A 13,634-nucleotide genomic window follows, 5' to 3' on the forward strand; every position below is an offset into this window, starting at 1 on the left:
TTCTCAACTGGGTGTTGGTTCTGCAAAATATAATTTGCTACAAGTAGAAAATGGGCCCCTCCTTGTCTCTCCCATAGAAATGCATTTGCTGTTACTTTCACATGACTAATTTGGATCTAAAGTTACAATCATGGTCTAACAGCCCACGGCATCTCAAGGCATTTATAGCAGGCTGTCTTCCCAGCATATGAAAAGGACTTTGTTCCAAGAATGAGGCACTGTATCCCTTGTGGATTGTATGAAAAGAAGAGGGAGAACTGAGACTGGCTGCTTCCATCATATTCCTCTGTGGCAGGCTGTGGCATGGGGACACAGAAGGTTGTGAGCTTGGTGGCCCATTCTGAAAGAGAGAACATCAATGTGGCTTCCAAAGCTTTTATAGTTGTACTTGGACTATTCATACTTCTTAATGCAGGTGGAACAATATTTATCTTGCTGCAATGGAGAGATATTGCCTCTAGACTTAATGTATTGGAATCATATGGGAAACCACACAAAGAGAACATGATGGCGTCCCATCTGACCCAGCTAATCTCTAAATTAAAAGAGCAAGACTCTGAAGAAGATGCTGGTCAAGTATCCAGGAACAAAAGGAGCCACCATCACAAGCTAGAAGACAACTACATCAGAGCTGAAAATGAAGACATGCTTATGATGATGACTTACTCCATGGTCCCGGTAGGCAATGGTGTCCAGCACACATCGAGGCTGTTTATTTAGGCTTTGATCAACCAAAACACCTATAAACCTTTCGTGCTTCAGTAATCCCAGAGTTTGTTTATTTAGGCTGTGATCAACTAAAACACCTATAAACCTTTTGTACTTCAGTAATCTCTTGGGTCTGGAGGAACTCAAGTGGCCTGCACAGAGGCCTAACCTTAATCCAATTGAGCACCTTTGGGATGAATTTGAATGTCGATTGTGAGGTCAGGCACGGATGTTGTACAAGAAGGCCTGACTCGCAAATACTCTTTTGGTTGAATGGGCACAAATCTCTTCAGACACACTCCAAAATCTTGTGGAATGCCAGAGGAGTGGAAACTGCTATGGTGGCAAAATAAGGGGGGTGAATTCCATATAAATACCCATGGTTTTGCAATAAGATGCCCAACAAGCTCACATAGGTGTAATGGTCAGGTTTCCACATATATTTAATCCTATAGTATAGGACTGTAGTTGAGAGTTTGTATGCAGTTGTTGCAAGCTGTAGTTTATTTAATTCCTTGGCCGAGCATCATGATAGCCATTGCCTACATCTTCTGGAGTTGTAAAGCTCAGCCATCAGTGCAGTACAAGGTTACTGAGCTATTTTAGCTAATTGTAATGTGTTTCCAGGTTCACCTTTCGTATTTGCAGGGAATTAGACATGTTATTCAAGAGACAAATATAAGCTGTAAAATTGTTACAGTTTGCTCTTCATCGGCCACAGTTACACAAATTTTGTTACTAACACCCCCCCGTATAAAAGAATAAAAATCCCATGGCGTATTTAGTGTCAGAGCCTAAAGACACCGAATGATATTAATGCTAAAAAATATTTTTGAGAATGTTGTATTCCCTTTCTCTGTCTATATAGGTACGTGTCATGCTAGACTTATGTAACAGCACAAAAGGAATTTGTTTAACAGGTATGTGGAAACATTTACTTCTCTTCTAAAGAACATAAATGAAAGCTGATTCTTCCAATGTTCCCCCCAGAAATATTTACTTTATACTTTTGTATAATGTAGCTGACTTTGTTAGTTTTGGAATTAGAACTTGTGTTGGCACTAAGGCTATGAAACATGGTGGCAGAAAGTGTTCCTTTTAACTTGCTCTATTTTTTTTTAAGAATTGGTATGTGTTGTGGATAAAAAATATATATTCTAGCCTATTTATCTAGATTCTGATGTGTCATAATCAATGATTTTCTAGACAATATTTATGAGATTTCTACCACTAAAATAAATGAAAGAAAAAAATGGAGAAAATGTTAAACAAGGTCTTACATTCCAAAAATGTATCTGCGTAAAGCCTAGCACAATGGACTGTTAGAAACTATGTCCCCTAAAGATTAATATAGGCGTCACAGTAACATGTTCAAGAAAAGTGGAGTCCTCATGTAAGATCTCCACCAGGGCCGATTGACAAAGTATGTGTTTGTGTTACATACCTCTTCCCAAGACAAGCCAGTGGACTGATATTTTCTTTTTTCTATTTTTCCATAGGGCCACCTGGACCCCCAGGTAAGATCTTTTTGCTTTACACTTTACACACCTTTTGCTTTTAAAATTTTCCACTCCAGTGAGTTAATTTGAGAGGTATTTCCCCAAATGAAATTTGTAGTTTTGTAGCAACAAACTCATTTCATTAAACTTGCACTGAGAGTAGCTGAGCTCAGAGAAGTACCTTATATGTATTCTAGCCCATGGCAGTAGCCTAGTTTTACCTTCTGGAAGTGACAATCATTATGGAGAATGTGTGCATTCATCAATTATACTTCACCTTGTTTAATAGGTTTCACACGCTAGCTCCACATGCCACTCTCTAAATTGTTCTTCTTCTGAGGTGTAATGCATTAGCCCAGGAAAAACCCAGCCTGTGGCTGTTTTTAAATCTCAGCTTAATAAAACAGAAAAATGCACAATGTAAGGCACACTTACATCAAATCACATAAAGATAAAAAAAAAAAAGCTTTCATAGAACATGAACCTGTTAGATTTGTTATTCTTTATATAAATATGTTATTCCCATTACTTATATCGTTCACATAGGTCCCCCAGGTATTGATGGAATGGATGGATTGCCTGGCTACAATGGTTCAGATGGTTTACCTGGGCTACCAGGTAAAAAAGGAGAACCGGGGAAAAATGTGAGAAGAGGAAAAGCAGGTAACTGAACAGCTGTATTACACAACAATTTGTCCAGCTTATCCCTATTGTCTTTGTAAATCTAGAATGCTGCCACTCTAATGTTGTTGAGACATTAAACCTATCAACACATAAATGGACCCTTCTGGATATTTGCATATGGAGCCTTTCCAGAGTTAAACAGCCTCTATTTCAGACCACCCATGCTTTTGATGTGTAGAGGTTCTATCAGGTTTCTTTAAAATAGATAGTGTATTGTGCCTGATGATAATGCTGTCATTTTTATTCAATAAAGTTCTGCCCTGGTTTATTCTATATCACCATACCTGGAAACTCTCCGGAAATTGCCGGGTGAAGCCCCACGTCTCCAGGTCGTGGGCGGCTGGGTCTTGACACGCCCCGCTCATTTTCCCACTGACATTATGGGACCGCCCGCTGACATCAGTGGGCAGTCCTGGCCGCGTCTAGCAAGGGAAGGCTCCGGGTAGCCAGAGCCCAGAAGTTCCCAGGTATGCATATCACCATACTTAACATGGTTGTTTAGGAGATTGAGCCAAGATAAAAGAACTAGAACTAGAACAAAAAGCCAGCTATTACAATCATTGACTTTCTGCAGGTACAGAAAATGTATCAGATTTCATGGGATTGTCTCTTCATATATGTTCATTTACAGCTTTGTTTTACAGCAAAAAAGCTTGTAAGCAAAGGACTCTCATCTCCTTCTTTACCAATATGTAATTTGTCAATTTTAAAATTGTTAAATATTTTCACTGTTCTGCTATTGTAACTATGTAGCTATGGAATATGATGATGCTGTATAAATAAAGGCAATTATTGTATTTTCAATTAAGAAATTATATAACTGCTGTTCATGATCGGCTTTTACATTGTCTAGGAGAACCAGGAGCAAAAGGTGAACCAGGCCCAGTAGGACAGAAGGGAGACCCTGGTGAAATAGGACCCCCTGGAGACGACGGGGCACCTGGCAAGATGGGTGAAAAAGGGGAGAAAGGAGACAAAGGTGATACACCAAATGATGTTATTGTCGAAGGTATGTATTATGTATGTTGGTAATGGCTTATTTATTAGAATGCTTAAAAGAATGCTTGGTAAAAAAAAGAGATATTGTACTTTTTATCTAGCCAGATGTATTTGTTTTTTTGTTTGCCCTTGATGGAAGCAAACATTTATTTGTGACCTTATGGTTTATACTGTATAGGATTGTGTACACTAGAAATGACTTATATATTTTCAGTATGAAACTTTACCAAGTGTTCTTGAGTACAGAGCTGGCTGAATCTGTGTATGCTGAAAAATAATTCCCTGTAACAGGGTATAAGGAAAAATAGATTTCTGAGTAAACAACCTTTGAAATAGAAAAGCAAAACTATTACAAATTGTGGTACTACAGGATGAACGGGGAAAAGCACAGAGGCACTCCAAAAATCGTGCGGAAAGCCTTCACAGAAGAGTGGAAGCTGTTATAGCTGTAAAGGGTTGACCAACTACATATGGTATTTTGTATAAACATTTAATCAGTGAAATCTGCAACATTCATTGTAGGTGCTAAGGGTGATATGGGACCTCCAGGCCCAGCAGGACCCCCTGGTCCACCAGGACCTGAAGGACCTCCACGTCGGAAGAAGGAAAAGCCACAGAAGAAGACTGTACAGGAATTTAATACTAATGAATGTTCAGGTACATAACATGTGTACTGTATTTTATACTTTAAAGAAAAAAGTAGGAATGCTTGGATACTGAATGTATTAAACCTCATAATGTCTGCTGGACAGAAATCCAACTTGGAACTCTCATGGACTAGAATCACTTAGGAACTCTATGTGCAGTGTGGAGATAGAAAGGAAAAGGAAACGTAAAAAATGCTTGACAATGATGGAACTGACATAAATAGAAAAGACATAGGAACAGATACTTTGCTGTAGGGGAGGTCCACATCTGTAGCAGCAGGTGTGTAAGTGGACCTTGATTACCTATTCTCAGTCAGAGATGCGTTCAAATTAGGTATGCCTATAAACAGCTCTCATTTTATTCCACTGTTGTGAATAACTACATGTTCAATGCCACTGTATTTGTTATAAGCTAAGAATCTCAATCAATACCCTTAAAGTCAGAGTTAACTTGACTACTGTATGTATGTTTATTTCAGTAAGATGTAGATACTATCCTTAAACCCAAATACGCACAGATGACTTAAGTTGGGCTATCACTGTCCTTGACTCTTCCACTGGAACAGATAAAGTCTTGAGAGAACCCTCGTCATTTACATTTTTACAATTGTTCTTGTAGACTACAAAACCTGTTCTAAAATTACAAATATGTTGGCTTAGCAACTGCATTATGTGCAATTCTCTAGAATAAGAAAATCCACATAAATAGTAAATTCTCTCACCCTTACATGATGATTTGGGGTAGGCAAGCATTTTCTTAGTTTTAAATTAGTGGTGAAACGTACACCCTGTTATTCTAAATACTGTAATACATAAAATACTTGCCAAATAACTTTTTTGGGAAAATTGAAGCACCGTGAAATCCAGTACAGTCTAGCTCAGGGCTGTCCAACCTGCTGCCCTCCAGCTGTTACAGGACTACATCTCCCATAATGCACACACATATATATATATATTCATAGTGTTCCTTAATAACAAATAGCAATTAACTTTAAAGAAACTATTTTTTTTAACCTTGGTTTGAAAACCTGTCTGCGTGCACCATTAAGACTGCCTAGGATAAGTACTGGTATTGCAGGCAAAAATCAAAAAGGCCCCTTAGGTTGGCTTTTTTGTGTAGACATGCTCCTTACTGCAGATATATTTTACAGGATAAAGGAACCATAATAGGGAGCTTGGGCAACCCCCAGTGAACATCTCCTGCAAGAAGGAATCAATTAGTCTTCATAAAGCATAGTTCTTATAGGGAGAACTGTCAATAATTTAACTATCTGAGCCCATGGAGGCTGACACTTCATAATGCATAGTAAATTGTTCAGCTGTCCCACAACCTCCTTGTTATTGAATATACTCTAGTGCGAACAAAAGCAGCTTATAGTTGCCTCAACTCTTTGAAATCTAAATTGAGGCCAGGGCAAAATGACTTCTAATGTATTTTATTGTATTTAAGGTGAAAAGTGTACAGTGCCCAATGATGACACCATGGTGGGAAAAATAAGTGAGAAAAATAATGCTCAGCCTTTGAAGCTAGGAGGTAAAAAAAATTGAATGCTTTTGACAGTATTTTAAGAGGTTTGTGGCAAGTACTAAAATTGTATTCTTGTCTACACTAGACTGTACTATAAAAACAATAGACAGTCCAACTCAAATTGCAAAAGTGAAAGATACGTTTGGAGCATGGATGATGGAAACTTCAAACAGGAGTGATGACAGGATTTGGATTGCGGGTCATTTTTCAGGTATTTTAAAGTCCATATGGTTAACAGGTGCTGCACAGTATTTTTCTGTTTCCCCTCAGTGAATGCTATAGAAATTTCACATATCCTCTTGTAGTCCTAGGATCAAAACTAGAACATTAAACATGTCAAAAGGCAGAGTTATCACTATAGCAGTCAAAGAAAAGGACCATGTAACTGGTCCACATAGCACTAGAAGCACTTTAAAGAAAATAAAAAATATTACTCCTAGTATAAGTTTCTCTTGGGGTACAGTGAAATATAATAGCATTATATACAATATTTATACAATAAAAATGTATTTAATAATTCCAGTCAAGACTTCACTATAAATAGCATGTGCCACATACATTTCACCATGACTCATAAAATGGAACAGTCTTAGGGAAACTTAATGTCCCATGGAAATAAGATTTCATAGAATAAAAATATACTATAAAGTAATATATGAAACTTGGAAGAAATGAAATTAAGTCTTATGGGTACTGTAAGAGAAAAAATGCTAGATGATACTTTTTGTCTAGCGAGACTCTTAGGATATTAGACAACGAGCAGTATGCTGCTAGATTATGCAAGGGGCATTTTAATATTTCTATTATTTAAAACACCCTACTATTTCTCAGTGTTATTATTTTCTGTCTGCAGGGCTCATAGTAAAACAATATGAAAATGTAACTGAGCTACTGAATGACAACTACAAGCCTATTAAACTGCGTTGGTTCTACCATGGATGCGGACATCTGGTGTATAATAAATCAATGTATTATCACAAAGGTGGATCGGATAAAATTATAAGGTAATTAAGCCTCTTGTCCCCTCCTCCCCTCCAAAAATCATATTTTTCAAGAACAATTACATGATCAGATCTCTTATTAGACCTTATGAGTAACTTACTGTTGATGTATACTCTTTGTATAAGGCTTCGGTAAATTGTAGTTGTCCACCGATTACGTCACACTTTATGAGTGGTTGAAGGAAATATAAGCACTGATGGAATTGGGATCTGGGGAAGACTGTCTTAAAACACATACCGTGGTTTATAAACCTCATCGATTTTTAATGGGTTTTTTTTCCAGGTATGATCTTGAAACAGAATCAGTTCAAACTCTGAGCATAAACAATGCAGCTTATCACAATCGGAGCTACCTCTTCTCAAATTCAAAGTCTTACTTTCACATAGCGGCAGATGAGAAAGATTTATGGATAATCTACTCGTCCGAAACAGACAAAACCATAATGGTAGCTCACTTGGATGAAAAAACATTCACCATCACCCAGCACATAAATACAACATATCCAAAAACAAAAGCTGGGAATGCTTTTATTGCATGTGGGATCCTTTACGTCACAGATACAAAGGACCTGAGGGTGACATTTGCATTTGATCTCCTAAAAGGGAAGCAGGTTGAAGTTAGTTTTGATTTGAGGTCATCAACATCAGTTCTTTCAATGCTTTCTTATAACCCTAAGGACCGACATTTGTATGCATGGGAAGATGGATATTTACTTTTGTATCCTGTACATTTTTTCTCTAAAACATAATGTTATATATATTAACTTGGAAAAGACTGTCCCAAATGCAGGCATTCATTAGTTATTGGAGTTCTGTCTCATTTAACTCCCCCTCCAGCTTCCTCTACCGAGAGCAAATAGCATGGTATTCTTCCTCCGTATGTACAGTAAAACTTTTACTTCAGTGACTGGAATGAGTAGTACTGAGCATACGCAAGATTTTATATATCCACGCTTCCTGGTTTTATTAGAGACAACCAGGGTAGGAGTTAAATAAGAGTTTCATGTTATAACTGCAGTAACTAAAGAATGCATACCCCAATTTACATGCAATAAAATGCATTGGGGTCTATATTAAAAAAAAAAATACAGGCTTGGGGACTAGACTGCTCCTTTAAATTTATTGAATGTACAGAAATGTGTTATTTATTATCATCGAAATCTTAAGTAATTGCACACAAAAATCAAAGACAGCAATGTACAGAGAACCATATCATATCTAAAGATGGGTAAAATGTAATACATTTGGTGCTACAACATAGGCCACTGTTCTCAGCAGCACATTGTTTTCCGAGCCAAAAGAGGCTAATATAACTGACAACCGGCTGCATTTGAAGACTTATGTGCACATTGAAAAGCAGGATTCTTGAGTAGAAAAATTGAACAGAAATAATGTATTACCAAGTTTGTCAATAAAGGCATCATCTATATACTAATCAATATCCAATATCTTATTTTGCCCAAATGCATCTCGCCACCTTGGGTTAAAACAATACAAAAATAGCATAATAATATGAGGGCTATCAGAACACAACTGTTCAAAGGATCAGCCCCCTTGCCCCACACTCACTTGTACCCCTCCTTATTTGTGTTACTACCTTTACTTAGCCCAGTGGTTCTCAACATACCTATTGCTGCGCCCCTTTAATACAATTCCTCATGTTGTGGTGACCCCCAACCGTAAAATTATGTAATTATATATTGTGAAATATGTGTTTTCCAATGGTCTTAGGCGACCCACAGGTTGAGAACCGCTGACCTAGACAGAAAGCAATAACACTATATATCTCACAAAAGAATGCTGGTTATGCTTCTAATGTTTTCAACAGTTAGTCACAGTAAAAATTCCATGATACCATGCCTGGCAGATGCAGTGATGTTAAAACTACAACTTGTGAGAGTTCACCCTTAATTTTTGTTGAATTACAGAGGTTGGCAGTATTGGTACCCTTCATATAAGTAAAGGTGAGGAGAACTTCTCTACCTAGTATCAGTTTATAACTGTAATGACTGGACATTCATCTTTCACCAATGTGTTTTTGTAAATTAGATTTCTAAAAAAGTCTTCTGACCCGTTGAATCAGGCATTATGTAGGGCCAGCTATATCTTTATTTATGGAGAAACTGATGGAGTTGAAACCAGAACTCTCTTTTTACCGACTACACCCCATTGTGTAGCATACCATAAAATAGCATTGGTAAAACATAATTTTGCATACTGCTAATAATGCTAATTACCGCAAACTAGTTGTGAAAAGGACAACTAGACTCTTGGCATGATTAGACTTCCTGAGTTGAGAACATTCTCTTACTGATCATTCTGCTTAAACACAGCCCTTGTTTACTTGAATATTAACTGATGATGACCATGTGTGTAACCGCCACAATGACATTGGAAACCTATAAAAGGACACACATTGCACAATTATAATGTTGAAATTTGCAAGTTTCGCCCAGTAAAAACTATTGTGGACCATTAGGATTCCATGAAATAGAAGGTGTTTATTTAACTTACAAAGGTTTGACAAGTGACTCCCTCTTTCTATACATACTTTTAAAATGTTTTCAGAGAAGGCAAAGTTACAAGAGAAAGGTGCATGGAATGCCATTATAATTTACATTACGTCACACACATTGGATGTTGCACTGAAAATAAGGAGGACAATTTGCTAAATGACAGTACAATACACACAAATCAGTCTTTGTAGCTTATTAAGAATGTGTTTGTTTACAACGGAGAAAATACATCAAAAAGGACAACACTGTCTAGTATATTACAAGCAAACAATATTGAACTCTGCATAGTTTATACATATGCTGTATAATAATTTAGTTCATCACTTTGAGCTATTCACTATGTGGCCACAAAAAAGCCTGACATTCATGTTAAAATGTGGTTCCTCATTGTCTACTGAAGTATCTGGATTCTGGGGAGTTTCTGGTTTATGCTTTTTTCTCCCTCTGATCTAGGGGTATTTAGAGAAGCTAAAATAAATGATGTACCAAAAAACAGAAATGCATTAAAAAAAAAAAAAAAAAGTAAACATGGCTGCAGGAATCAATATCAAAGTTCACCACAACAATCAACATTTATATGTTCATGTTTATAATAAAACCAAGGAGCTAATTTTGGAACGATCAAATGAATGAGAGGTAATGTGCAAGTACAACATAAAGTAAACAGTTAAAAATTGTGCAAATTAAAAAAACAAACAAAAAAACAAACTAATAAATAATACAAAAGAAAAAAGTGATACCCCACTAAGAATAAAAAATGACTACCTCAAAATAATGGATGACAATGTCTAGCCTTCGTTTGGGTGCACTTTTGTTGGAAATATGCTTGGTTTGGTAACTGATAGTATATGAAATGCACCACCTTCACTTCTACAGATGGAAAAATATGGACATGCTTTCTTATGACACAGCTGTTGAAATTGGAAGCAAAGTTGCTTAAGCCTTACACCACCAAAAGAACGGAAGTCTTTCCCGACTCCTCCAAAACCCTCAGCCGTCTTTCCTACTGCTTGGCCCCAGTGATCTTCTTGGGCAGAGCAAGTAACATTTGGTGTCAATACTTGTAAAGTGAAAACTGCAAAAACCTACATCGTTTAATCTATTTGAAGACAAAAAATATTTTACATTGTCTCAAGTAGAATGAATCATGAATTTGTCACCACTATTAGAATGGTCCAGCAAATTGTGTGTGTGAGACTACTACTTAAAGCTCTTACTGGCCTCTGCTTAGGTTCACTCAAAGAAACACATGCATGTCCACTCCCATACAGAAACAGAAAGAAAAAATCCTCAGTGTATACCCATCATCTAGGTCTTCAGTAACTGCGGAGAGGCCGACTACCTCTTTCTCCACATTTCGTAGCAGCAGCTCAAGATTTGGAAGTGAAATAGGTTTCTCAAACCAAACTTTTATATAATATCGAAAATGCCCGATTGGGTCTTGAAAGCAGTGGGCAACATCCGCATTTTCAGAGTGCCATCTGCTCCACAGGAGAAGATGCGTCTGTCATCTCCCACTTCAATCTGCATGACACCTGCTCCAATATTTCGAAATATGGACTGCTTTGCATGCTCATTTTTAAATGAGTGAATTAGGCCATGCCCTGTCAGTTTCCACACCTAAATCAAATGAAGACAAATATAATCAATTAGTCTGTCAGGTACTGGTGCACTTTATACGTATATCAAGATTAGGTTATTTCGTCTGAAATGATCCCAATGCTTGGGTTATGTGAACAGACTTGCACGTTACCTTCATGTTGCCTTCGGCTGAGCCAGTAACAAAATAATCTTCAGATGTGTCCAGGGCCAAGGCCTTCACTGCAGAATCATGAGCCTGGAACGTGTGAATCATTTGCCTCTGTCTGATGTCAAAGATGCAGATACATCCTTTCCTGCCACCGGTGATCAATAGCTGCTGTTTTGGTGCATACTGAAGTACAGTGGCACCATTGTCATGGCAATTGAAAGCTACATTATACAAAAACAAAGAAACATTGGTAAGCGCAAAGAGAAAAGACTAGTGTGAGTCGTACATTTTTATTTATCATCCTCGGTTGGGTAGTATGGATTAAGCATGTAGCATTAGTTTCCATGTACATGAAATTTAGTCAGTAAACTGTTTAAAACAATTAAAATACTTGCCTTGCTAGGTAACATTCAAAAATAGTTATAATTCATTGATATCTCACTAGATGCACATACACACAAAAAATACTTGATGTTCTCGTCTATTGTGCAAAACATATGGTGAGATTTTATTTGTCCGCTCAGTTTAGTGTACATGTCTTACAGTTTAACTATAGATAAATGTGTATAAATAAGGTATATGATACAAAAGATGAAACAATATAATATCCCAATTCAAAAAGGGAAACATTTTTACCCATATAAGCAAGATGCTTACCATGTACAAGGCTATTATTGGAGCATATCAAGGTATCCCATAGGCAAACATTTCTAGAAGAAAAACAGATTACAAATGAAAAAGCGGTACAATGAGGCCACAGAGACACCAAGTAAACTGAATATTTGCAAGGCAAATTACCAAAACATCTGCAACTTATTTTAAACAAAACAATATTGCGCTTAAGGGTAAGGATGGTCAAAGCTGCACTTCATGACAATTGTTGGATGGTAAATTCCAATTAAACTATCAGCAAAAAATTGGAGGAGCTTTTCCTACAGACAAGACTGCAAAAATATATACTTTTATAACTGCTTATAAGAAAGAAAGAAAGAAGAAAAAAAAGTTTCCATAAGTTTCCCTTTGTATTTCTGTCTTTACAAAATTTGATTTTATTCTTCACCGAAAGAGAAACTTTTATGAGCTCAGCTCAAAAGATTGTGTGTTTGTGTGAAAGAGGTTTGATTTTATTTTCATTTTTTGTTAATTAGTTAAAAGGTGTCTCAAAAATAGGTAAAGGAAATATGTTTTGCTTTGAATTGAAAAGAATATAGTTCTGGGATGCATGTTTGTCGCATGCCATTGCAGGTGTGCAAGAACAGACATCCGAAGGACAAGGAATTATTTAAACACACAAGTCATTTTTACATTTATGTTACACAGTGCCCAGAAAGTACTGGTGGGAAAAGAAAAAAAAACAGCATTTACTAGAGCAGAGTTAGCGGAAATACACATTATATCCAATTCCAATCCACCCAATGAAACACTTAATACTGAATCAGGCCCATGATTTCAGATAATCATGTATCAGGAGGTTTTAAATAACATTGAGACCTGCATAAACCTTGAATTGAAGGGAAAAAAACTGATGAAATGGGTGAGATTTTAGAACACTTTGAAACTGTGATATAATATCAAATGTATACTTCAAGTATCATTAAAGAAGGAAAGGTCAAGTATTCATCTATTTTCAAAACCTGCTGTAAAATGCAATGTAACATTTCGCCCTACCAAAGGATTTAACTGAGGAGACCATCTGCTATTGTTCAGCTGTTTATTTTACACATACCTGTTATCACTGGATTGTCCAGCTGTAGCAACTAGGCTTGAAGAGGTAATGAAGGCAAAATCACTTGTGGTTTTGGTATGACACTGCCAGCTCTGTAGAAAATTGACAACATACACAAATAAGCACAACAAAACTACTAATCTATAAATTGGCTGGATGCATGTAAATGAAAAATTACAATCACGGTAGGAGTTAAGTGCCATTCCAGGGCACTTATTAGTTATATATAACATTTTGTCTAGTAAGCAAGTACTAATTGACCTCTTTTCGATTCAATCTAAAGTATAAGCTTATTTAAGGCTGGCTCTTTGGAAACATATAGCATCCTATTGTACAGCTTGGCTGAATATGATGGTAGTATATGAATCCATAAATAATGATATATCTGTGGCAAAAACTTGTAATATGTGTAATATTTTATTGATTTTCTTGGGTCAACAGGCAGACTTGCCATTTCTTGCCCTGTATTTTAAGAAGCTGCAAGAACATTTTGGGCTGTAACAACTGCATATGTTCCAAATCTTGGGCAAGCCTACACATTCAGTCAAATATGTTGATCATGGGCATACATTTGTC

At 36.8% G+C, this 13,634-nt stretch overlaps 2 protein-coding genes across 9 annotated transcripts in view; one reads left to right on the top strand and one right to left on the bottom strand.

Moving 5' to 3' along the window:
* Positions 1-408: 408 nt before the first annotated feature.
* LOC149297813 (gliomedin-like) lies at positions 409-7,815 on the top strand. The gene is made up of 10 exons (XM_089488242.1): positions 409-678; positions 1,577-1,628; positions 2,208-2,225; positions 2,754-2,870; positions 3,745-3,900; positions 4,413-4,547; positions 5,988-6,071; positions 6,151-6,276; positions 6,919-7,069; positions 7,350-7,815. Exons 1-10 carry the CDS (start codon positions 505-507, stop codon positions 7,813-7,815), a joined length of 1,479 nt encoding a protein of 492 aa, XP_089344368.1. The 5' UTR covers positions 409-504.
* A 3,177-nt stretch (positions 7,816-10,992) lies between these two features.
* LOC149297814 (dmX-like protein 2) overlaps positions 10,993-13,634 on the bottom strand; it is a 54,302-nt gene continuing 51,660 nt past the window's right edge. For all 8 annotated transcript variants that reach the window (XM_089488354.1, XM_089488357.1, XM_089488356.1 and 5 more), the window contains 4 exons: positions 13,059-13,150; positions 11,990-12,042; positions 11,336-11,553; positions 10,993-11,202 (listed from right to left, as the gene is read on the bottom strand). In XM_089488354.1, coding sequence (XP_089344480.1) covers positions 10,993-11,202; positions 11,336-11,553; positions 11,990-12,042; positions 13,059-13,150 — 573 coding nt within the window. The remainder of the gene's footprint in view (positions 11,203-11,335; positions 11,554-11,989; positions 12,043-13,058; positions 13,151-13,634) is intronic.

Source organism: Sceloporus occidentalis, unplaced genomic scaffold, assembly GCF_023333645.1.
Source record: "Sceloporus occidentalis isolate IW3139 unplaced genomic scaffold, rSceOcc1.0.p SCAF_37, whole genome shotgun sequence".
Lineage (NCBI taxonomy): Eukaryota > Metazoa > Chordata > Lepidosauria > Squamata > Phrynosomatidae > Sceloporus > Sceloporus occidentalis.

Coding starts and splice junctions, on each gene's coding strand:
- LOC149297813 (XM_089488242.1), top strand. CDS start 505: ATGATGGCGTCCCATCTGACCCAGCTAATCTCTAAATTAAAAGAGCAA. Junction 679..1,576: donor TGACTTACTCCATGGTCCCG/GTAGGCAATGGT, acceptor CTGTCTATATAG/GTACGTGTCATGCTAGACTT. Junction 7,070..7,349: donor GGATCGGATAAAATTATAAG/GTAATTAAGCCT, acceptor TTTTTTTTCCAG/GTATGATCTTGAAACAGAAT.